This window comes from Rhinolophus ferrumequinum, chromosome 22, assembly GCF_004115265.2.
Source record: "Rhinolophus ferrumequinum isolate MPI-CBG mRhiFer1 chromosome 22, mRhiFer1_v1.p, whole genome shotgun sequence".
Classification (NCBI taxonomy): domain Eukaryota; kingdom Metazoa; phylum Chordata; class Mammalia; order Chiroptera; family Rhinolophidae; genus Rhinolophus; species Rhinolophus ferrumequinum.
The window spans coordinates 41,095,984-41,119,377 of NC_046305.1; the positions used below are offsets into that span (position 1 = coordinate 41,095,984).

General features: G+C 35.6%; 1 protein-coding gene across 2 annotated transcripts in view; it reads left to right on the plus strand.

Moving 5' to 3' along the window:
• Positions 1-258: 258 nt before the first annotated feature.
• STXBP3 (syntaxin binding protein 3) overlaps positions 259-23,394 on the plus strand; it is a 48,500-nt gene continuing 25,364 nt past the window's right edge. The window contains exons 1-7 of one of the 2 annotated variants that reach the window (XM_033093997.1): positions 259-396; positions 10,163-10,212; positions 11,361-11,442; positions 14,676-14,752; positions 17,550-17,628; positions 18,947-19,044; positions 22,990-23,144. In XM_033093997.1, coding sequence (XP_032949888.1) covers positions 348-396; positions 10,163-10,212; positions 11,361-11,442; positions 14,676-14,752; positions 17,550-17,628; positions 18,947-19,044; positions 22,990-23,144 — 590 coding nt within the window. In that variant the 5' untranslated portion in view covers positions 259-347. Of the gene's footprint in view, positions 397-5,217; positions 5,370-10,162; positions 10,213-11,360; positions 11,443-14,675; positions 14,753-17,549; positions 17,629-18,946; positions 19,045-22,989; positions 23,145-23,394 lie in introns of those variants that run through there. The other variant, XM_033093999.1, reaches the window with a different exon arrangement.

Genomic DNA, 23,394 nt, shown 5'->3' on the forward strand with positions numbered 1-23,394 from the left:
TTTGCAAAGCGAAGGATCTCTCCCTTCTTGATGTATGGCATGACTGTAAAGGGAATTTACTAGATCGCGTTAGCTCAGTATCTCTACACACGTTTTTCGTTTTCTGACGTCACAGTTTGGCTACCTTTCAGTGAGCCAGTCTCCCGCTAGAGGGCGCGCGACGGCCCATGTGAATTCCACCTGAACCGCGCAGCCTCTGTTCAGGGGTAGGCGGGAATCGCCGTGCAGAAGCGCGTGACGTCACCAGAGGGCGCGGCCCGTGGGCGGGGCTATCCGGAGCAGCACTCCCACGGCTAAAATAGGTTGCGAAGGGGAGGCGGCGGCTGCTCCTCCGCAGTGTTGGGAAGATGGCGCCGCCGGTGACGGAAAGGGGGCTGAAGAGCGTCGTGTGGCAGAGTGAGTGCGGTGGGGCAGGGGCTGAGAGAGAGAAGGCCTGGAGGCCGCCGCGCCGGGCCTTGCTTTCCTGCCCCAGACCAGCAGTCTCTTGGGGAGACGCCGCGGGCACTTGTTGCTTTGGGACCCGCGTCCCAGTTAGGACTTCTTCCTTCCTTTCCCAGCCCTATTTCTTGCCAGTGCCAGGGATGGGCGGGGTCGGGAGGACTCGGCCTTGTCGTTCACGTCTGCTCCTTCGCCTGGGCCCGCTCTGGCCCGAACCCCCGCCCTGGGTGAGCGGCACCCCCTACCGGCGTTTCCGCGGCCCCTGCGCCTATCCCCGGTCGTGCTCCCCACGCTCCAACGCGGCCGCACCAGTCGGTGATGTCTCCACTCGAGACAATCTGAGCACTGTTTCTTTATCCCGCCCCTCCCCTTCTCCCCACACTTGAGTTTCCGAAGACTGCTTATTCTGCTTATTTGTGTTAGTACCAAGGAAGATTTTACAACCATACTTTTCAATGTCTGTCCTTAAAAAAAACAAAAGCAAAAAACCTCGCTGTTAAAAACATCCTCTTCCTCTATTCCTGGAGGAGCCTACTTTCTAAAGAGTTCTTGAGAGGGGACCACTGGAATGATTAAATCTCGGGACCAACCTGCATCCTTCCCTCTCCCTTTACACTCTCCGGGCCACTCCCCGCTGTTAGGACTCTTACTTATTGGTTACTGATGTTTTGCCATTCTGCTATTTCATCTGACTTTGATAAAAGTCTCTCCAAACCTAGATCTGCCAGGTTAGAGAAGGAATGAAATCACCAAACAGGAAGAACCATCATTGTTTGGCATTGCTCGCTTCAAAGTAATTATGGTCTAGTAGTGGAAAAGGGAGTAACATCTAATTAGTATTTCTGACTCCAGTTTGTTGAGCAAAGAACAGAAATGACTTGAGTTAAAATTCTGCGAGTTACAGAGCTCCTTGTGTAAAATTAAAACTCCAAATCAGTAACTGGCATATTGCTTAACATACCAGGTACAAAAAACAAGTGTATAAATAGAAGGGAAAAGAAAAAGTTGCAAAAACATCTTTTTAAAAATTGAATAATTACAAGGTTGGCATTTTGTTTTTCAAGATTTACATGGGTGACTTCTAAGACATGGTAATGTTTTAAAATCACAATGGCATTTAAATACATTTATATGAAAATGGGTAACGAATTGTATTTATAATTTCCAAGATATATATATATATATGTATACGTATATACATATACACACACGGCATACATATATAATACACATGCTGATGCCATGTGTATATATATGTATACGTATATATGTATATACGTATACATATATATAAATATATACACATGGCATCAGCATTTATCAGAAAAAAAGGTTAATAATAGTAATGTCAGTCTTGATAGCATGGAAACTAGGGAACAGAGGGAGAGTTTAGTGATAACAAAATTTCCGTCTTGTGCTGTTAACTTGAGGTAGCACCAGGATATCCAGTAAGATAAAGAAGACAGGAGGCTGAACTGAAGGAAAGAGATATAAGGGTTAAAAAATAGTTCTTTGAATCTTTGTGTAAATAGAAACATAACCAAAAGACAAGATGATATTCATTCAACATTTAGTGAGTAAAGTGGAGAGGGAGAGAGTGGGAGGAGCCTCTGAGATCTGTTAGCAAAAGATGACAGTGAAAGAAATGATGAAGCAATCTCCTGAGAGGTAGGAAAATCATACATTTAATTGGGAAAAGGTTTTGCTAGGTTGAAGATGGTATAGGGTAGAAAACTAAATAACCTTCAATTTCCCCACAAAGTAGAGAGAAGGGAACTTATATTTTTTGAACATTTACTCTGTGCCAGGCACTCTTTACATATATTAAAACTTAATGAAAATTATCTCTATTTCACAGATGTTAAAACTGATACAACTATTATAGCTGCATTATTCAAAATATCAAAAAGTCAAAACAACCTAATGACCATGAAAAAATAACATGTGGTGTGTCCACACAATGGAGTATTATTAGGCCACAAAAAGGAATGGTATACTGATACATGCTATAATATTGATGAATCTTGAAGAAATTATGCCAAATGAAAGAAGCCAGTCAGAAAGACCCACGTATTATGTGACTTCATTTATATTAAATGTCCAGAATGGACAAATCTATGGAGACAAAAATAAATTAGTGATTACCTATGTGTCAAGGGCGGGGTGAGATGGGGAGATTTGGGGATGTTGGCTAAGGGGAATAGTTTCCTTTTGGAGTAATGACAATGTTCTAAAGTTGATTATGTTGATAGATGTACAACTCTGAATATACTGGAAGCCATTTAATTTTACACAATTGGGTCAATTACAGTTGACCCTTGAACAACATGAGTTTGAACTGCCTGGATCTACTTATACATGGATTTTTTTCAATAAATACCTATACTTTTTTTAAAGGAGGACACAGCTCACAGTGCCCCATACAGGGATTGAACCGGCAACCTTGGTGTTATTAGCACCACACTCTAACCAACTGAGCTAACCAGCCACCCCAATACCTGTACTGTTTTTGATCTGGGGTTGAGAGTCTGTGGATACAAAAAGCTGACTGTATCCATTTATCTACCCCATTTTATATACGGAAACTGAACTCTGGCTTTTGGTATCCCTATGTGGGGTGGGGTCATACTGGAACCAATCCCCCACGGGTACTGAGGGGACAACTGTAGTAGTTTAGTTTTGGGAGAGTCAAAAGTTAATGTAGATTTTTGACTGAGTGGAGTGACGACCCTAACCCCCCCACGTTTTTCAAGGGTCAGCTGTATATGGTACGCAAATTATATCTTAAGCTATTTTAAAAAAACCTGATACAGCTATTAAATATGGACTTAGTATTCAGACGCAGGTCTTTTGGCTGCAGAGTTAATGTGTGACTTCTTTGGGACTCTATAATGTTTAAACCTTAACTCAGAACTTTATTTTAAGCCCAGTCTCTTGCAGTACCTTCCTAATAACTGAGCCTCCAAGCCATTGTTTTTCCTCCAGTCCACCTGGCCAATAACTGCTAGAATAATTTTTCTGTAACAGTACTGTGCTATGATCGGGCTGATCTGCTTGAAGACTTGCAGAGACCCCCCCCCCCCAGTTGCCTAAAGATCATTTCAAACAGTCTGCTTTTGAAGACTTATATGCTGGCCCCAACCTACCTTGTTAACTCCTAGTCCCTCGAATCTTAATGTTCAGCTAGTCTATACTGTTCTGGAAATCTTCTGTCTCCCATTTGGATGCCAATTCCTCCCTCTAAAATGCTCTCCTTACCCCTATTCTTCATTTATTCAAATGTTAGCCAGCTTTCACGTCTCTGCTCAAATGGGGCTACTACCTCCATAGTGGCCTCTCATTTTAACCCAGCCTCTTATATTTCTGTAGCATTTAGTTTATCCTTCTCAAATGGCACTTCTCACTACTGCCTAAGGTGAGTCTCTGGGTAAGCTTCTGGAACGTAGGTCCACTATTGTGTCTTCTGGAGCTTTAAATTCAGGCCCTAGCAGAATGCAGTGGATATCAATCTTGTTAAAAGTGAACAGATCAGTTTTATAATTTTCCCCCATGTTTTGCTACCTAAAGTTCCCCATTTATTCAATAAACATTATTGAATTTCCTATCAGAATACAGCAATAGAAGGCAGTTTCCAGCCTTTGGAATCTTGCATTCAGTGTGGAATAATAGCAAATATGAAAACAAAGAATAAACATAATTTCAGTTTATGAAATATGTATATATAGAGAGGGGCTTCTCTGGGTGCATTTGAGCTGAAACTTAAAACGTGAGAGTCAGCTTCTAGGCACTACCTTAAAACTCTTTTTAAAACAAATTTAATATTTTGAGTGCAAAGGCTACATTTATTTACAAAATTAATACCCATACTTAAAATCAGTGAAAGTTTCTAGTGCTTGGTATTGCTCATTGGCCACTTTTTACTACAGGGATGTAGTAGCAAAAAATATCATTGATAAAATGTTTTAGATAAAAATTTGATGACACTTATTTAAAAAATAAATACAACAAAACAACAGTACTTAAATCAACCACAAAGCAAGTTTAACCCAACATGCTTTTTTCCTCTTAGTCTATTTTCTTTCTTGTCTATCGTCTGTAATTCATAGCATATATTTAGAGGAAGTTAAGGGAAATGAACCTAGAAAAATTGCAAATAAAAGTAATCATAATATATTTATTTGAGTCAATTCTTTCAATATTAAATCATAATCTTTTACCCTTTTTCACATTTTCCTTCTATCCCTTACATAACTCCAGATAATTTTTACTTTGTCATTCCATGACTTCTTTTTTTAAAAATACCTAACATTGACATATTTTCCATGCTCCTTCATAATCTTTGTAGTTAACATTTTTAATCATTATTAAGTACCTTGGTGTGGAAAAAATTTTTGATAGCATAAAAGATTGTAAAATAAAATTAATCTTGCTCTCAACCCAGACCCCCAGCCTCCCTCTCCACAGCAACTACTCTTAGGTTTTTTTGATCAATTCTTCCAGTTTTCTATGCAAATATATGCATGTATAAAATACATTTTGTTTTTGTTTTAATCAGTTATTTTTCTTTTATGTCTTTTTTCATTCTGGTCACTTGTTTAAGTTTATTTTGTTGAGCAAAATTTTCTTTTAATGTTTGAATATTTGCACAGTCATGGATTCATTTAAAATCAATATTTATCAATTATGTACTTGTACCTTGTGCTGCAGACTATTCTAGGTGCATATTTTTTAACCTAGAATTCACAGTCAGTGGGAGAAGAACTACACAAGTACCAAGTACTGTGTTATGAAAAAGTTTTATGGGAGGAGAGAAGAAAAAGGAATTATTTTCTCTCTGGGAGTGAATCAGGGAAGACTCCAAAGAGGTGACATTGAAAGGTGCTAGGATTTTGCAGAAATCTGTGTACAGAAATCTGAGCCAAGGCCCAAAGGTGAGAAACTGCGTGATTATTTATGGGAGGGGGTACAATTCCTTTTGTTTGAGTACAACAAATAGGGAGACAAAGACTAAAAGGGGTAGGTTGGAGCTATGTTCTCTAGGCAGTGGGGACGTTCTCTAGGCAGTGGGGAACCATTAATGATGAAAGTTTTTTCCCTCCTTGGCAAAAAGCAGACACAAGCGTTTTGGGGACTCTTATTAAAACAATGCTGAAAGGAAGTCATTTTCTTGTTTTGAAGGGAAATGACTCTTAAGATTTCATTAAATAATGGTAGTGTAAACTGTAGTAATGCTAAATGTACATACAGCTTGATGAATTTTTGTCCGTGTAACTACCACCTAGATCAAGATTGAGAACGTTTCCAAGCACTCCATAACTATTCACAGTCCGAATCCCACCCTTTCCCCCAGAGTAACTATTCTGACTTACACTGCCATCAAATAATTTTATAATGGTGTCTTTTTACCTTCAGACCCTTAAGTTTAAGAGAGAAACCCTCTAGACCTTTTATTGTAAAGTATTTTCTTTAAGAATAAATACAGGGTTTACTAAATTTCTACCTAGAAAACACTTCTTTAATATTTGCCTTTGTATATAAGTGATTAGTCCTATAATAGTCCTCAGTTTTCATGTTCTGCTTTCACTTTTTTTTGTAATCAATGCCTGTCACATGCTTTGTAATTAACATAATCAAACATTCTTTATTATAGTGAGGATATGGTGATTTCAAAATGTTACCTGAGCTATACTCAATTTTTAAACAGTGTACGTACCTTGAAAGCTTAAAGAATCTTCATAAAGATTCTTACCTGTTCAGTAAACAACTTGGACCCCAGATAGGCAGAATCTGTTTGACTCATAATCAGGAATGTTTTAGTTTTCTGAGAATGTAAATTTCTTTATGACCTTCAAGTCTGCTTTTTTTTTTTCCCACTTTTGGCTATTTGATTTTCAAACACATTTTCATTATATATTACTTATAAAAACCAGGTTTATTATTTTTCCTCATTTGACTAAGAGTTGGAAGACTTGGTTTGCAGTCCACTCATACTTCACTTTCCTAACCTAAACAATGAATTTTCTTTAAGTTTTTCTAGCTTGAATTCTCCATGATTTCATTTTTTGGGTCTTCATTTTGTTATGTTTTCTTTATTTCTGCTTTCATTCCTGGTAGTTTTCTCTTATGCCATAATTTTATGTTTTATTTAGGCCATAAATATTTAATATTAGGTTTTCATTGTTTAATGACATTATACAGTTTTTTTCTGTCTCAAGGCTTTTTTTCCCCTGTTTTCCAGACAAATTAGTTTCTCTTGCATTTTATTACCAGGTTTGTTAATTGTTTCTCTGTGATTTAAGATAGTTGTGCAGGTCTCCTGTCAGCATTGCTGATACCGTGCTGGACCTTGCATTTCTGCTCTCATTTTCCCTTCAGTGTTTTCACCTAGTCTTTGGCATTACAGTTTTAGGTACACTTCCTTTTCCTTTTGCCTTTAGGAGAAACAATGAGGTAGTTAGTATTAACAGGTCATTATTTGGGTGACATTTGGATTGGTGGAAGATCAGTTTACAGATTAGATAGAGGCCAGTTGGTGGAGAATATTGGATAGTAGGGTCTAGGTTTTATTCTGTAGGCAGGAGTGAGCATTTGAGGGAATTCTGAGGTGGGTGTTGATATAAACAAAGGGTTGTATTTCAGGAAGATAACTGACAGCAGTGTGAAAAATGGATTAGAAAGGCGGAAAGAGGAAATTGAGATAGGAGACTGTGTCTTGCAGTAGTAGTTCAGTGAGAGACAATGAGAATCAAGGCAGTGCTGGTGAGAGTCACCAGCAAGAACAACCAATGCTGCCTAATGACTGGATGTGGGGGAAAGAGGAAATAGCCCGACTGTGACTAAGAAAATGACAGTAAAGCTCATAAATGGAGAAGTCTAGAGCAGGTTTTAGGGAACTGTAATCTCAGTTTAAGGCATGTAGCTGCTTAAACTTGTGTTTTGTAATTGAATGAAGTCCAAGGAGTGTTGGGCTGTAAGATTTGTGGAAAATTGAAAGACTGTTGGGGGTTAGGGAAATGGGGAGAAGTTGGTTGAACTTCCAGTCAGAAGGTGAGTAAGTTCTGGGGATCTAATGCACAGCATTGTGATTGTAGATAATAGTACTGTATTATGTATTAAATACTTGAAAGTTGCGAAGAGAGTAGATCAGCAATGCTGTCACCACCCCCCCCGCCCCAAATGGTAATTATGTGAGGTGATGGAGGTGTCAACTAACACTACAGTGGTCATTATATGTGTGTGTCATATCTACACACTGTGAACTGTAAAGTGACACAATTCAATTATATCTCAATAAAGTTGGGGAAAAGAAATTGAAGGACTGATGCCATAGATGAAACTTTGATGATGAATGTGGTCTCTGAGGAAGAGTGTAGAGCAAGGAGAGCAAAACCAAGAGAATTGAGTCTTGGGATATATCCATATTTAGGATGGTAGAGGAATGAATATAAGGTCAAATATTTTCATTAGTATTTAGAGGAAATACTTTTTCGCTCTGTAATATTAGTTGATGTAGTTTTCTTTGACTCCTCGCCAAACATACCTGTGACCATATCACTTTTCATGGATGCTCCTAATCTCTGTCCACAAAACAGGTTACTTCTTTATCATTTATTTTTAAGATGCTTACGCTGACTATCAAGATATCCTCATATTCTAAGGCAGTACTGTCCAGTAGAAATATAAGGCAAGCCACATATGTAATGTAAACTTTTTAAAAAGTAAAAAGAAACAGGTGAAATTAGTTTTAATAATGTATTTTGTTTAACCTAATATGTTCAAAATTATCATTTGAACATGTAATCAATAGAAAAAATATTTTACATTCCTTTTTTTGTACGAAGTCATTGTCATCTGGTGTGTATTTTGTACTTGCAGGACATCCCAGTCAGGCTGGCCACATTTCAAGTGCTCAATAGCCACATGTGATTAGTTTCTCCTGTACAGCACAGTGCAGTTTCTAGGGTTTTAAAGACTAAGGAGATGGGCTCTGCATAGGGAACTCTTCGGTCTACTCCATCATAAATTCCATGAGCATTCATTTCTTAAGAGAAGGACACAAATCCAGTAAAAGCAAGCAAAATGTTTTTGATTTTTGGCTTGTTTGAGGTATACAGGAATAAAGAAAACTTAGAAAGGAAGGTAGCATCATATTTCAGTGTCTGAGCTCTGCCTGAGAAAATGCGTCATCTTTTCCTGCCAGTACCAGTGCTTTAGGCTTAAGTTTTGGTTAAATACTTCAGGCTTTTGCCGTAATTCTTGTATAACATTATAATCTTCCTAGCAAACATATATAAGCACCTTAACTGATATTTATTAACAATTTCAAACCTTCCCAGTCATAATTCTTTTTTTTCCCTTTCTCCCACCTCTCCCCCTCCCCCACTCCGGTTCAAGCCGATGTTTCTCAGTCTAGTTGTGTAGGACACAGCTCCCTGGCCCATGCTGGTATTATGAGCCTTGTGCTCCCCTGGCTGGGGCATTCGGTCGCCGGTCATTGGTCGGCCACTCACAACAGCTCACGGCAGCTCTTGCCGGCTGCCAGCCACTTAGGTTTGCCACCGGCCGCTCATGGCAGCACACAGCAGCCCATGGCAGCTCACGCCAACCTCCGGCTGCTCATGCCAACCTTCAGCTACTCACGGCAGCCCAGCTCCAGGGAGAGCTATTGTTCTCAATCTTAGCTGTGGAGGGCGCAGCTCACTAGCTCATGTGGGAATCAAACCGGTGACCTTGGCGTTAGGAGCGCGGAATTACAACCACCTGAGCCACCAGGCCGGCTCCCCAGTCATAATTCTTAACGATGAGTGTTAGTAACCCTTATTAAGTATACCCTCTGCTTAAACATGTCATTCTTTAGTATGATGCCAAAAAACTTGATAGTAAATTTCCAAAAGCATTAACTCAAAGCAGTTATAAATTAAGAAATAGAAAATTTTAAATGAATTATATAAACATCTCATTACCAAGAATTAAAGACAGTTACTATAAGTTGCATTTTAATTCTATTTATTTATTACATATGCACAGTACTACAGTTTTCAAAATTAACTGAAAATTAATAAAACCTAGTAAGCGGGGAAAGTTATTACAAAGGAGAATAGCTATTTGTGTGATTTGCCTATGTGTATTTTTTTATTTAATACAGAAGAAAAAAAACTTTTGCAAATCAGTGAACTAATTTAAATTTAGATTAGTTCTGAAAAGCATTGCAAGGAACATATTAATAATTATTATTACAAATCAAGAATGACTTGTATATCTGCATCCTAGTGCTGTAATATATATTGTTGACAATTATAATGTAGTAAATCAGGAAGAAAAGTACTTAGCCAGTTTTGATTGTCAGATATAATTTGGCTATCGGCTAGTTAGGGATTTTCCTATGGGTTTTTGTTTTCATCATCTTCACTTTGGATTTAAGTAGAATAGGGAGAAACAAATCAGATAATACTTTCAGAAACATTTCCAGATATGTTTATGTACTTAATTATAGTAGCCTTTTTTATTATACTCTTATTCTCAAAAGTTTAAAATTATATTACAGTTTAAATGTACCATGTAGGTTAGATAATAAAGAGAACTAGATTTTTACATAGAATTTTACAAGTAGTTTAGCAGAATTTCAAATTGGATATTTCTCCAGCCATCTTGGGTCTTTTGAGTAGTTACCCTATTACTATATTTCTAACTACTGATTAAAATTCCTAAATCTTTTTTTTTTCAGAGATAAAATCAACAGTGTTTGATGACTGCAAGAAAGAAGATGAATGGAAGGTAAAGTTTGCATATTTTGCCATTATATTGAGGACTTTAATATATTATCCTTATTATACGAAGTATGATTAAAAAAACAGTGAATGTTTAAATTCAAAAACATTTATTACAGTAAAAGACACATTGCCATTAATCCCCCTCAAAATACTCCCCCTCGCTTCAGACATACTTATCCCATCATTGCAACTTTCTGAAGCAGTTCTGGAAGTCCTCTTTCTTGAGTGTCTTTACTTCATCCTTCATCATGACAACGCTCCGTGTCACACATAGCTTCTGGTATGGCAATTTCTGTCAAGTAAAAACATTACAGTGTGTACTCATCTACCTTATTCACTGGATCAGGCACCCTGCCAGATCCCCAAAGATTCTTCCCTAATGTGAAAATGACCATGAAAGGAAAATGTTTTGAATTGATTCAGGACATCGAGGAAGCCACAATAGCACAACTAAAGACACTCATGAAAGAGGACTTCCAGAACTGCTTCCGAAAGTGGCAAAAATCATGGGAATAAGTGTGTTTGAAGCGAGGGGGAGTATTTTGAGGGAATTAATGGCAGTGTGTCTTTTACTGTAATAATTTTTTTTAGTTTAGACATTCACTGTATTTTTTGAACACACCTTTTACTTCTGTAACAGCATAGAATGTGGAATCATACTGCTTATGTTCAAATCCTAGCCTCTCCACGTAATAGCTGTGGTTTCTTGGGTAAATTATGTGACCTCTCTGTGTCTCTGTTTCCCTGTCTATAAAATGGGGGTAGTTGTAAATATTAAATTAATTAATTCATGTAAAATGTTTAAAACAGTGCCTGGAACACTTATTATTCTACAAGTGACACTTTATAATTTTAAGAAAATTTGATGTTAAACATAACATACATTTACAATGAATAGTTCTCTGCTTCAGAATGGAAATAGTTCTATTTGCTCACTTATGTATAGTAATTATACACGTATATTGAAAAAATAAATCTCTAGGTCATGCAAGTTAAAAGAAGAATTGAGATGATTTTGCCTACTGTCCTGATATTTTAATTTTATGTTATAAAAGGTTTATAAGTTTGGTAGGTTTAATGGATTAAATTGTCTTTTGTGAATTCTTAGCAGTCAAATGCTTATACTATTTCTTAATTTATATTTATTTTAAGATAATGCTTTTAGATGAATTTACCACTAAGCTTTTGGCATCGTGTTGCAAAATGACAGATCTTCTAGCAGAGGGTATAACTGGTAAGTGTTATTACCAATATTCATCATAAAAACATTTACTGTGATTGGGAAAGTTTGAAGTATTAATAAATTTTAGTTAGTAATTGTGTTTCTGAGGGGGTTATGTTTTTTGGTTTTTGTTTTCTAACTCTAGCCATAATAATTATACTAGACATTCTTCTTTTCTTTGTGAGTCTTCAGAATAACCTCTGTAACTCAGGTTTTCTTTTTTTTTTTCCTCAGCTGAGACATATAATTAAATTCCCCTAACCAAGATTAATTCAGCTGCCTTGTTGAGTTTGTTCTCCAAATATTTTATATACTTGTTACGATTTTGTGTGTTGATGCACAAGGTTTATGTTAGCGCTTTAATTAATATTCATGATTTACATGTATTGCTTTTAAATGGATAGGAAGGTTTATGTCATAAAGTCAACTTTTATACATATTTACAAGTGTATAATATTGACTTTGTAAATGTCTCTTTGTTACTTAGACATGAGGCAGTGAATTATAAGTTTAAATCAGCTTTAGTATGGAATTATGAAAAAATCATGCTGCTACAAGTTATCTTCTACTAGGCAAGATTGTGTTAATGAGATTTTCATCTCCTTTTTGGGGAAAATGCCAATATCTCGTAACATTCATAATCATGTTATCATCCTTAACTCCTCGTTCTTTAACTCATTTATTTAAATTTGATTTTCATAACAACCCTTGAAAGACAGATACTAAATATCCCATTCGTAATGAGGAAACTGGTACTCAGTCAAATATAATTCTTTTGTATTTTGGATCCTAATGTAGTATATGTACCTTCTATCACTCCTAACTTGTGAGGTTCAAAAGTATACCCAGTATTTTCAAGAAAGCCTGAGCAATGTGGACAATGAGAGGATTCCCGTGTTTCCCTAAATATAAGACCCAGCCAGACCATCAGCTCTAATGTGTCTTTTGGAGCAAAAATTATATGAGACCTGGTCTTATTTTACTATAATATAAGACCGGGTATAATATAACATAATATAATGTAATATAATATAATACCAGGTCTTACATTAAGTTTTGCTCCAAAAGACGCATTAGAGCTGATTGTCCAGCTAGGTCTTACTTTCAGGGAAACGGTATCTAAAAAAATTTTTTAAGTAATATTTACTTTTTGATATTTACATGTAAAATAATTTTTTATTGTTATTTACATATTCAGTTTGTGGTGTTTATGACCTTCAGTGGAAAAAGCTCTAAACTAGCAATTGGAGGATTAAAGCTTTGGTTTTTCTATTGGATAAGTGTAATACTAGTTAAGGCACTTAAATTTTTTAAGTTCCCAGAGGTTATTCTGATGTGCAGCTAGAGTAACAGCCATTTGATAGCATGTGTGAAAGTACTATGAAACTACAGAACCATTTGCACTGTAAGATTTACTGAATTTTGGTAGACCATTGTTTCTCGTGTGTTCCGTGTGCACAGATATTTTTCAAGGAAAGGATTCTGTGGCCAACTAAGCTTGGGCAACAGAATTAAATAAAGCTAAACACGTTTCTTTAGGACTTTTCAGAGTTTTTTTATATGTCAGCATATATGTGGATCCCCTGGGTATAGGTATAGTATTCAGTTTTCTAAACTTATTTGACCACAGAAAGCTTTTTTGAGAGATATATCATAGGACTGTATATTATGGAATACATTGCTGTGGATTGTTCTCAATATCTTCCAGAGTCACCTAGGTTTGCTGTGGTTTAATCATAATCATATCTACTAACTTGCACTTGTCACAGTCCTCTTGAGTTCCACATGAGTTCTCCTGAGAATCCCTTTATTAGACTTGGCATGGGCAGGTTGGGTGATCAGACTTTCTATTGTCGTTCAGGTCATTTGTGAAAATATTCAGTAGTGTCTTGGACTTTTAAACAGTAGATGAGAAAAAATGCACATATGGGGCCGGCCAGGTGGTTCAGGCGGTTAGAGCTCCATGCTCCTAACTCCGAAGGCTGCTGGTTCGATTCTCACATGGGCCAGTGGGCTCTCAACCACAAGGTTGCTGGTTTAACTCCTCGAGTCCCACAAGGCATGGTGGGCTGTGCCCCCTGCAACTAGAAACGGCAACTGGACCTGGAGCTGAGCTGCACGCTCCACAACTAAGACTGAAAGGACAACAACTTGATTTGGAAAAAAGGCCTGGAAGTACACACTGTTCCCCAATAAAGTCCTTTTCCCCTTCCCCAATAAAATCTTAAAAAAAAAAATGCACATATGATGCTACTTCAATAGAGTAAAATCAGGTAAAAACCTTTAAAAAATAGACTGGGAATTAAATGATTTCTTTGTCATTATTATAGGAATAATCATGAAAACCTTTCTTTTTTACATCATTTAATAGATGTCCACTTTTCAGTGAATTGAGTTGGCACTTTCTGCTATTGCTTACCAGACATTTCAGAATATTTTCAATGTCTATGTTCTAAATCATTATCACAGTATTTTCACAACACTTTAACATTATTTACCAAACATAATATATGTAACATAAGATGACTGTAAGACACTTCATTTTTTGAGTATTCAGCAATAAAAGAAAGTTAACACAGACTTAACCTTAGTTGTTTAAAGGTAAAATTACAATTGTTGGGAATGGAGATAAACATAAAATATTTCCTTGGAAATCTTATTTGATATTCTATCTAATAGAAATTATGATAAACCTATACTGTAGTAATACAAATTTAGGAATGAGAAAATGTATCGTCATATTTAAAAGAAAAATCCAACAGTGTCTTCCCTTACTCGTCAGATTAATGTCTTTAATTCTATCGATGCCCTTTACCAAAATGAGTTTTAAAAGATGGCTCTGGGGTCATTATGAGGTTTATCAGATAATTCCTGTAAAGTGCTTAGCCTTGTATCTGTTCTGTATTTGCTATTATAGTAGGATATTTTTAAAAAGAAATACATATTTTAATTTTTAATGCATTTTTTTGGTTTAATTCATTGCATGTCGATTGCTTGTGCTGGTAGACCTAACTATGAAATAACTGCTTTATCTTTTTTTCATGATAAGCACTTAGCCCAAAGTTTTGCCTTAGGGAAGACACATTTTTAGTTTTTTTTTTATTTATCAAATGAAGGCAAAGAAAATGTTAAACCCAAGATATGTAAATGTGTTTTCCTATTATTATAAATAAGTACAGTAGTTTATTTAAAAATTATTTTAAGTGTATAAATATTTGGTTATATAAAATGACTTTTTTTTGTAGTTGTGGAGAATATTTATAAGAATCGAGAACCTGTCAGACAAATGAAAGCTCTTTATTTTATCTCTCCAACGTCAAAGGTGAGTATTTTGAATCTTTAAAAAGTACGTTCTTCAACATTTTCGCTATTGATACAATTTTCTCACAGAAAACTAAAAGCAATAAAATAACCTTTATTAGAAAAATAGTGCCATACACTAGTTTGCTTAGGAAAGTTTTCTGTGTTAGAAGATTGTTTGATTTGCACACTTAAGAAAAATAGTGTGTTTAATTTTATAAAATGTTAAAGTTTGAATAATTTGTTACTCATGCAGTTCCTATTCAACCATATTTTTTGAAACAATGGAAATGTACTTAAATAGTCTTGGGTTAATCCTTTATTTAGCTCAGTGACTTCCCTATAACATACATATGTGTATGTGTGTACACATGTATATATGTATATATGCATACATGTATATATGTATTTTATATCAAATGAATTTTTTTTGTTTATAATCTAACCATGATGTAACTCATACTTAAAGCCAATCACGTTTAGAGCCAAATAAAGTATAAAATTCCTTTATTCTGTACAATATTTGAAAATGCATTTTCCAGTACATTCTTTGGCTCATTCTCACCTGGAATGTTAATTTGGCAATTCCAGTTTCATTTTTTCTAACTTTGGCAGACAGTAAGAAAGAACCGAGATATTCACTAGTTAGTCTCTACATGTTGGCTGCTGGTGGGTTTTTTGTATCTTATTCATATCATTTCATAAGATAAAATTCATGATTGGAAAAAATGTGAGCTAAAAACACCATTTTTTACCTACTAAATTGGCAGAAGGATTTTTATAAAAAGTATATACCGTGTTTCCCTGAAAATAAGACCTAGCTGGACAATCAGCTCTAATGCGTCTATTGGAGCAAAAATTAATATAAGACCCGGTCTTATATTGTATTATATAAGACTGGGTCTAATATAATATAATGTAATGTAATATAATATAATACCAGGTCTTATATTAATTTTTGCTCCAAAAGATGCATTAGAGCTGATGGTCCAATTAGGTCTTATTTTCGGGGAAAACACGGTATGTGTATGCATAGGTATAGCTATATATAGCTATATCTATCTTATCTATCATTCTCATATTCTAGCTATCAATGGGTAATGGAGCAGAAACTATACTGCTAGTGGGAGTATAGATTGATAGTGTCTTTTTGAAAAATAATTTGCCATTCTTTATCAAGAACTTTAAAACGGTCTATATCTTCAAGTTTATTGTAAAGAAATAATCAAATAAATGGTTGAATTAAATCCCTAGCAATAAATAAATACTGCTAAAATATGCTAAATTCCTAACATTAACAAATAATGGTATGAAAGACCATGTGGCTATTGAAAATGGGGTTTCTAGGAAATTTTAATGGTCTAGGTAAAAGTTCCTTTTTAATGATAAGTGACAAAAGCAGGCTACAAAATTGTATATTCAATAAAGGAGCAAAGGATTCAGAGAAAATGGCACCTGAATGTGATGCCTTTTTCTGCCACAACCAAATACAGTTTCTCTTCCTTTCCTTAACAATTACCTATTGAGTCCTATATGCCTCGGGGTATAAGTTAGGCCTTGGGCTCCTTGGGCACTGGGAGAGAATCCTGGTGTGAGACTTCCTTCCTAGGGCTGGGCTAGCTCCTGGAGACCAGGTCAGATAATTCCGAGGCAAGAACCCTAAAATTACAGATTTCAGGATGAGTTTGGCTCCAAGAGATCTGTGAATCCCAGGGGAAAGTTCAATTGGGTGTGTCAGGAAAGCCCTGGGAGTTTGTTTGCTTTTATTACATATAGCCCTCCAAAGGAACAACCACTTTGCCTTCCTCCTCTTGTGTAACTGCCTCTACTTAGGATAATCCCAACAACTAAACCTAAGCCTCAAGTGAGCCGACAAAGAAAAGCAGCCACACTTCTAAGTGGGTCAGGCTGCTTGGAGAGCAAGTTCAGTAAGAATAAAGAAAACACACATCTAGCAAAACATAGCTGCTTGGAGAAAAGGATGACAACCTGAACAGAAAAATAGTACACATAAAGAGAGTCTAGTACAGCATAAAAAACTTTCTGAAGCTCAAAAGTGTTATTTCTCAGTTAACTAAAGAAGAGGATAATCCCTGTTGAGATTTGAATTGATAGCCTAGAATAACAAAACGGAGTACCTCAAAGCAAAAAAAAAAAAGTCCTGGAAATCATGGGGGGAAAAGAGACTTGAGGATAAATCCATGAGATCTAACAGAAATATAGTTCTAGGAGTTCGAGACGGAGAAAAAGGAACAGACGAAGGAGAGAGAATTAAATTCTTTGTCCTCATTTTTTGCTTCTAGATCATTGTGTCTTTAAAACTGGCAGCATTGAGTCATACACTACCAGACTGTATTACCTGTTGTTCCTCCTCTTGCAGTCATCTACCATCCTCTGGGTGTTTCGTTGTAATCCCCTGACAGTTTCACCTCCCAGCTCACTGTCACTCTATTCAACACTTCTCCAGTCACAGTCTTGGTGGTTTCAATATCTGTGTGCATGATACTTCCAGTATGTTCAGTGACTTGTCAGGTCCTTGATCTGTTGTCTTGTCTTCTCTGCTGCTGCAGCTTCCCAGTTTCTTTGTCATTTCTACATTTCCTCATTGCCAAAACGGCACTCTGTTCATATTACCTTACTATTTACTATGTTTCTAGCTATCACTGGCTGGCCTACATAGCTTCTTAAAAAACAAGTTTATAAACTTTGAGACAGATTTTATTTCATCATCAAAGTAAAATAATCTTAGTTATTTCAAAAGCTGGCATATTTAAATTAATATTTGATAAAATGTATATTAACATCTAAACTTTTTTAAGTCTGTAGATTGTTTTTTACGTGACTTTGGGAGTAAATCGGAGAACAAATATAAAGCAGCATATATATACTTCACTGACTGTAAGTAGCTTTGTAAAAGTCATTGCTTCATCGTTTAAAATACTATTAATCGTATTTATTTCTTATAATACTATTTCAATACTACTGACTTTCTATCCTGGTTAGGTTAGAAAGAATCTAAAAACATAAGATCACATGTATCCTAATTCATGTTAAGGTGATAGAAAAAAGAAATCATTCCAAGCCAGTTTCAAGACAGTCATTTTTTCTGACATTCTGGGGTGTGTTCGTGGAGAGGGCTATCGCTCAAATTCGGTGATGATAACAGGAAGAATTCTTTTTTAAATCAGTTTCAACTGAGGATTTGATTATGTAATAAAAAATAAGACCCTTGGAGGGCACTGAAGAAACTGCCGTTTGTTTGGCAAATATTAAGGGAGAAAGTCATTTCTCTTACCCTGTCATATGTTCAAATAGAAATCAGCTACACAAAGAATCATAGAGGAGTCCAGACACACATATAATTTAGTTTTATGTTATAACTTACATAATTACACTGCAAAATAAAAATGCCTTTGATCTAAGTTAGGTCTTGGTCTCTGCTATTAGAGATTCATCATTTTAAGTAGTGTATTATTTTTCTTGTTAATATTTATGTCATGCCTAGTAGTATGCATTTTTTAAAATGTCATATCATAAGTATTTATCATTCAGGTAACCTTATTATACAGAAATCTATGTCTATGGAATTGATAGAATTTAATTAATGTGAAGCCTTTTTTAACTTAAGGAATCTTGAGGCTAAAGAACTTCATGTTAAAAGACACTAGAGCCAATGGTTGATATTCTAACTTAGATTTAATGGAATTATAAACAAGTAATGGGGGAAAGAAAAAAAAATGGGCTCTAAGTTCCAGAACTTACTAGTTTAGAATCTTAGAATTTCCTGACATTAGAGAAAAATTAACAATTTATGTGGTATGGTTGCACTTAATGGCCGAATTAGAAAAGTAGTGTAAATTCCCAAGGCGTTCTGAAAGTCCTACAAAATGTTAAGTCATGAGTTTGTACCTGGTTTTCCTTCGTAACAATTTTAGTTTGCTGTGTTAGCAGCTCTCTAAGGAAATATATCTTAGGTTATTGTAGATAAGATTGGGGGGAAATGGAATTTCTAATACAGCGCTCTTGGCTAGAATACACATGCTCTATAAAGTAAGGAACAATATTTACACATTATCTTTGTCCTCATAGTAAATTACTTTGTGAAAATCAGTAATTATATATAAAAAGTAAATATTCTTGGATGTTGGAATGATTTATCCAAAAGTACAAAAATTTAGATAGAGTCATATGCCTTTTTTCTTTTTTGTCCTTTCAGTTTGCCCCGATGGTCTCTTTAACAAAATTAAGGCTTGCTCCAAGTCAGTAAGAAGATGTAAAGAAATAAATATTTCCTTTATTCCACTTGAATCTCAGGTACTTTCTATTTTAATTTTTAATTTTAGTTCATAATGGATTTTAAATTTTGGTTTTATGAGCTTATTTGTTAATAAGGTATATCCTAAAGATGTTTTATATATTATGTTTTTGGTGAATTTTGAGTAATCCACAAATAAACATTTCCTATGATGAAGGGAAGAACATGAGCACTTAATTGGAATACAACATTAATAATGAAAGTGGAGCTTAAATTTTACATCTGCCACTAAGTCCTGTGTATGTCAAGTTTTACGGTACTATTAGATTATAAAATCAAATGATTTTGCGAACAATCTCTGTTAGATGACTCCACAAAAAAATATTTTTAGCTTCTCTAATTTGTGATATTAAAATAAGTGTTCTTTAATAAACTTTTATATAACATTATATAAATTATGATTTTTTAAAATTTATAAAACAAGATTTTTGTTGATTTGTTTTGCCTTTGGAACAGTTAATGAGCCTTCAATTAATAATAATAATAACAGTGCTCTGTTCTTTGTTTGGATTCTAGTATTTTATAGAATTGAAATTATTTATTATTGTTTGGAACTGTAAGATCAATATTTTAAGAAACAAAAAGGTCCTAGATAAAGAATTTCTCTTTTAGGCTATTGCTGTTTTTGACAAAGAAAGATTATAATCCAAATTATAAAATTTTAAGATTATCTGGTTGACATTAAACTGTTTTCCAAATGTAAACCTTTAGACCTGTTCCTTTTAGTATGATATGTAAGATTAGTTTAGAGTGAAAATGGGCTTCCTAAAATCACATGGGATATGAACAGTAGTGTGATAAATATTGCAAACATATCCAAAGCATCTTGTTGCACAAAAGATATAGTTTAACCCTCAGAATTTATTGAAATTGTGGAATTGCTGTATTTTAAAGAGAGGTTTGTGTAGATATCTGGCCAATTTGATGGCTGACGGAAATAACTTGTCTTTGTATGTATAGAGAAATCTCATAAAAATCTTCTATTTACCAGTCTTTTCAAAATGTTATTATTTTAGGTCCTATCTGTCTGCTATGTTTCTCCCTTGTTTTTTCTTTTAATTTACTTCCTTGGTAAACATCTTAAGAGGGTTTACTTAATAAACTTAACTGTTAGGGAGAAATTACAGTGAAAATTTTTGAACTTTTGTTTGCAAGTGAAGATATAAATTAAATACTACTGTTTTAAGCTATGAGCAAAGATCATGTGCAATGCACATTGTCTGCAAGATGCAAAACAGTCTGCTGTGAAAAGATGAACAAGATGTATGTCCTACCCTCATCTGAATACTGTAAAAAAAAAAGTGTTACACATCTTCAAAATGTTATCAATTAAGGTTAGGTTCAACTGCACATAACAAAAATTTAACCTTTCAGTGGCTTCAACAAGATGGAAACTTACTTCTTGCTAATATAAAAGAAGTCAGGAAATGGGTGATGTAAGTTTGGTATGCTGGCTGTACAAAATTGTCAGGGGCCTGGTATCTGGGACATGGCCTGCGTGATCTCAGATGACTGTCGATTTATTACATCCTCATTTGAGGAAGCAGGTGAAGGAGAGAAAGAAAGAAGTACATGGTTTTCATTTATATCTTATTACCTAAAATTTAGTCACACGGTTATACCTAAGTGCATGGAAAACAGAAATGTAGTGTTTTAGCTGGGCATATGGCTGCTTCCTCCCAAAGAATTGGTATGTTACTCAAAAGTAAGGGAAGAATGGTTTGGTGAGAGGCAGCTCGCGGTCTGCCACAAGAGGAGAGAGATTATTCCTTACTAGGAGAATGGGAAAACATTGGAAGAAAGAATAGAATTTCATAAGGTAGTAACAGACGAGGGAAAGAATATTCTAGAAAACAATAGCCTGGTTGCTAAGATACAGAAGCAGTAAAGTGCAGGGGAGCATCAGGAAAAGTGGATTATAAGGGGTGAAGTTAAGATAGATAAGGCTGTCTCTATAGGTAGGTTGGGACCCTGTTGTAGGAGGCTCCCAGTCCCACCAAGAATGATGGCAGAAAATGGGAAGGTACAGAAAACTGGGGGACTGGTCCTAAAGTCTTTAAGGAAAAGTAGAAGTCAGGAGATCATTGCTGAGACTGGTAAAGTCAGATATCACTGTGTTCCCAAGAAGGAAAGTTGGACATTCAACACATTTAGACGTTGCATGGGGAGGAAGGAATTTTACTCACTCCTCCTAAATCCCTTTCAGAGGGCGTAAGGTAATAAAGGCAATTAGATAGAAAGCACTCAAGAGTGTAGAGGAGTTTGTTTACAGTGGGCCTTAGGGAGTACAAAGAGTCTGGTATAGTTAGTGGAGAGGGTGCTAGACGGAGTCTAGGTAGAAATTGAGCAAAGCTAGCTAGAGATTAGCAAAAAAAGTAGATGGAAGTTGCAGGGATCTCTAAGGAGTGATTGTGAAGCATAAAGATGAGTAAAGCCTAAAGGAACACGTAGTGGTGGTGATGGGGAAAGTTGGGCAGAGGGCGAGAAGGAGGGAAAGGGAAGAGATGAGAGTGTAGAATGAAAACCTGCTCCAAAATTCTGTTTGGTTCATTGGAGTATTAGTATAGATAGCTTAGAGTAATTTCAACTGTGTGGTAGGAATTCCCCAAATCTCACTGCATTACAACCACAAAGTGTATTTCTCGTTCATGTTACAGTGGTTTGCCCAGGGCTTTCCTCCTTATTCTCTTCATTTTGCGACTGAGGCCGAAGGAGTAGCCCCTGTCTGGGATGTAGCTGAGGGAAAAGAGAAATGGTGGAGCGAGCCACAGAGGCTTTTAAAGCTTCTGTGGGGAAGTGGCATGTGTCACTCCTAGTCAGATTACAATGACCAGAGACAAGTGACCAAACAGTTGACCAGACCCAACATCAGTGAGTGGGAATATTCTATAGAAAGAGGCCCCATAGGGAGGGGCAGTAAATATTTTTGAACAGATAATACTATCTACTGCAGTAGGATAGTATATTATCAGAAAACCACCATCAAGCTGTAGGATGCTTGTTGGCAGTTAATACAGCAACCAAGACTTGGAGCAGCACAGACGTAAGTGGATTCGCTACAGCTAAATCTCAGTCCATGTTCAAGCTGTTGCTCTTGGTGATTGGATTATGTTCAAAGAAATGAATGACTGTGTGTGAAAGGAAATGCAGGGAAGTTTATTCATAATTTATTAGTTAATCTATAATGTATATTACATACCTGCTTTTATACTCAGTACATTATCCTAGGCTAAGAGGGATTACTATCATTGTTTAAAAAAACAAACATTACATAGTTTAATGAGGGAACGCTCAACTCCAATTAGAGAGCTTCTTCATTTGTATTATTCAAATGACAATAATGTTAAATCTCTAATCCGATTCTTTGCACATACGAGTAAGTAAATGCTTTTGTTAGTTGAATAAATGTGTCTGTGAGGTTTTACTATATATGTGGTAAGACCAGTACGGTGTCTGGCACAATACTGTGTCTTAGGAAGTATATCTTTATTTTAAGGACACGAAGAGTATAAGCTGAAAAATTGAAGCTATGTATCAACTATGGAAAATTTTTAGGTTATTCTCTAGAAGGTTTTTAGTGGATGTCAAATATATAGACCTATTTTGGCTTTGTTGTATTTTCTTGTGGTTGGCATTAGAGTTGTATTTTAGTTTGACTACTTCAGATTCCTCCATCTGTTGCAAACAGTACTATCTGTACATGAAACAAGAACTAAAGGAGAGAGGTAGGCTAAGCAGGAAAGGAGAGTTAGAAAAGAAAGGATGAAATGAAAATGACAGAGAAAATGAAATTTGATTAAGGTAAAGACACAGTTGTTTCAGAAAATAGCATGGTTACTTCAAGTATTTTTTTAATGTCCCAAACAATAGCCTCATTTTTCTTGATGTATATTTTTAACAAGTCTACAGAATTGACAGTGTAACTCTTTTTTGGCCTGCCTTAGGTATATACTCTTGATGTACCGGATGCATTCTATTACTGTTACAGTCCAGACCCCAGTAATGCCAGTGGAAAAGACGCCGTCATGGAAGCGATGGCTGAGCAGATAGTTACAGTCTGTGCTACTCTGGATGAAAATCCCGGAGTAAGATATAAAAGGTGAGACGCTCGGTAGTGTCTATGTTATGCTTTCTATTTGCTGTCCAGTATAGAGGTAAGAAATGTCTCTGTGCTTATGTGTGTTGGTTTGCAAAATTTATTTTCCTTGTAAAAAATATGCTGTATGTACAGGAGATTTAAAGTGTAAGGTTTAAATTTCAGAGTAACTAATAGCCTCTGTTACTGTCAGACCTTAAATTTCTATGATTTATTGGCACATTTTTTCATTAGTTTAGGAATGCTTAGAGTA